Below are 2,526 nucleotides of genomic sequence, written 5' to 3' on the forward strand. Positions count from 1 at the left end.
TTATACATATTGTTAGGACTTGTATATTCTTACATTGGCAGAGGAACGTATAAAACTGATAAAAAGTTGAATGAAATAAAACACGTCAAAATGATGAATTAATGGGTTGGCAACTAAATAATTGCGTAGTTTGTGGATAGACTTCTTATTTAAAATCCGCAGTCATTTAGTTGCCAACCCAATATTATTAAATGAATTTATCTTTGTCGTCGTTTATCATTTTCAATTATATTAAGTATTTTAAAGTAATATTCATTTCTTATTCGTTTGAAATTAATAAGATTGCACGAGATTACCGAACTGCTATCGCGAGACAAATCAGAGTATATTAGCTGAACAAAGATAAATTCTTCTCGCATTAAACGCGAGTAGCTTTGTATCCAAAGACGATATCGGAGTTTTTACTGCAACAAGGATCCTGTTGATAATAATCCCTCTTCCCCTTATCACTGAAGATTTCCTCTTGCTCTGCCTTCTCAGTCTTGTCCACATCGTCGATCTTGTCGAAATTTCCAAAACTGGACCTTCGTTCCCGAATTTCTCTCATTTCCTCGTCCTTCTCCAAAAAGTTACACGCGCTAACCCTTCTCTCCCTCAAAAGAGACTTGCCCATGGACAAGTTAGGCCTGACCTCGGTCCTGTCGAAGTGATAAGCACTGCCAATTCGATCTCTCTGCAACGGACGCGCTAACACATCCATTCTGTCGAACTGGCAGATACTCATCCCTCTTTCTCGTTGCAGAGGTCTGGCGAGGACATCCATTCTATCGAACTGGCAGATGCTCATGCCCCTGTCTCTTCGGCAGGGTCTCGGAGACGTGTCCAGGTGACAAATGCTCATCCCTCGGTCACGGAAGTTCGGCCTGTCGAATTGACAAGCGCTCATCCCTCGATCTCTGAATTTCATCTTGTCGAATTGACAGACGCTGGTCCTACGGCTCTGGTCCCTTTGCAACAGTTTCGTCGACTCGTTGGCAGGTCTCAGACTCTTTAGGATATCCTGTTCGCTGTCCAAATTTTTCCCGGTTAGAATAACTGACTGCAGATCTAGGGCGCTCTTCGTGCGTCGCATTTGGCCGCTCGGCGTAAAACCAAAACTAGACCCGGTGAACACGCTGTTCTGCCTCGGCCGAGTTTGACCGGTGACGTTGGTCAACTCGCCCGGTGGATAGTCGCACAGGATGTTGCATTTCGAGTAGGTTCTACGGTTCTGTGAACAAATTCGCATCGTCCATTCACAGGCGACATCACCGACTCATAAAACAACTTACTGTATTATTATAAATCCGAAAACTGACATACTTTCACCAAACCCGAAGTGAAATATTATTTTATAAAATAGAATCGATTTCAAATCACGAAGAGAATTGATTATACAAAATTATCTAATTAATAAAAATCAGCTTTTTTATCTCCTTAAAAAATATTTTCCTATTTCTATTTCGTTAATTATCGTGTCTACAGCTATTCGTCTAGTTTGAACACCGGTTTGTCTAATGATTCATGGATTGTTAGCTAATCACGGACAGAAACGTAAATTATTAAAATCCTCGCAGCATCCGTTTCGCTCGATACGCACACTCTCGCCTGACGCCCTGTGCATGTCCCCGGAGAGCTTGCACGGTACATTTACTCGAGCGAGTAAGTGCCACGCGATGAGTTATGTAGCACACATCCCTTTCCCGGTTTTCAGTTGAATACCGACTCCGGTCCGAACGATTGCATACGTATAGCTGGCCCCTGCCTGCGGTTTATGTTCCTAGCTTATCAGCGCTTTTCGCGTAGCTCGCAATTTTCTTTATGTGCGCCAAACAGCGTAACATGCCAAATATCCAATTACCATATGCGCGTGGAAAATGAATAAAAACTGAGATCAACATTTCTTTCCATATTAAACTGCGGATTTCTGCACGAAATGAAATATTCGTGGTCTCAGTTGGACAAAATTTGAGATTTTTATATTATTGTAGTCTAATTATTATTGTTAGACAAAAGATTTGAACAATATTTCTAAGAAACATTGAATAATTATTAGGACACGTTGCATTTTCCTATTTAATTATGAAATAGGTTGAAAAGTGTAATTCCCGGTGTGCGAAGTTTAGACAAGAAACTGTGAAGAATAAATTTTAGCACTTGTATTATATCGGATTTTTTATGGGACGATATTTCGAGGGACAAAAGCGTTAGTAATGACAGAAAGGAAAAGTCGAGTGAAAGGAAAATCGTACGTTTTCTACAAGCGCGGATGGAAACCGTGCAGAAACCACCGCCCATGTTCTTATATCTCAGGGTCGTATATATTGGAAAAAGTCCTGACCTGACGTGAAAACTCCTGATTGGAGGTCGAAGAATTGACCTATCCTACATAATTCCTGGTCCTGTCCCAATCATGGATTGGGTCAGGATTGATTCCACTTCCTTAATTTGTCAAATTTTCATTGTTCGATTCAATATTTCTCATAGTGAATGAAATTCGTAATTATTGCAAACGTTTAATCATTAATATATCCAATCTTTTTTAAT

At 40.3% G+C, this 2,526-nt stretch overlaps 1 protein-coding gene across 2 annotated transcripts in view; it reads right to left on the minus strand.

Moving 5' to 3' along the window:
* Positions 1-209: 209 nt before the first annotated feature.
* LOC108624138 (uncharacterized) overlaps positions 210-2,526 on the minus strand; it is a 4,069-nt gene continuing 1,752 nt past the window's right edge. Inside the window, exons 1-2 of one of the 2 annotated variants that reach the window (XM_026812879.1) lie at positions 1,580-2,499; positions 210-1,210 (exon numbers count right to left, since the gene is read on the minus strand). In XM_026812879.1, the coding sequence (XP_026668680.1) occupies positions 359-1,210; positions 1,580-1,603 (876 nt within the window). In that variant the 5' untranslated portion in view covers positions 1,604-2,499 and the 3' untranslated portion in view covers positions 210-358. Of the gene's footprint in view, positions 1,211-1,579; positions 2,500-2,526 lie in introns of those variants that run through there. The other variant, XM_026812876.1, reaches the window with a different exon arrangement.

The sequence above is a fragment of the Ceratina calcarata genome, unplaced genomic scaffold (assembly GCF_001652005.2).
Source record: "Ceratina calcarata isolate Rehan_Ccalc_2016 unplaced genomic scaffold, ASM165200v1 scaffold116.2, whole genome shotgun sequence".
In the NCBI taxonomy this organism is placed as follows: domain Eukaryota; kingdom Metazoa; phylum Arthropoda; class Insecta; order Hymenoptera; family Apidae; genus Ceratina; species Ceratina calcarata.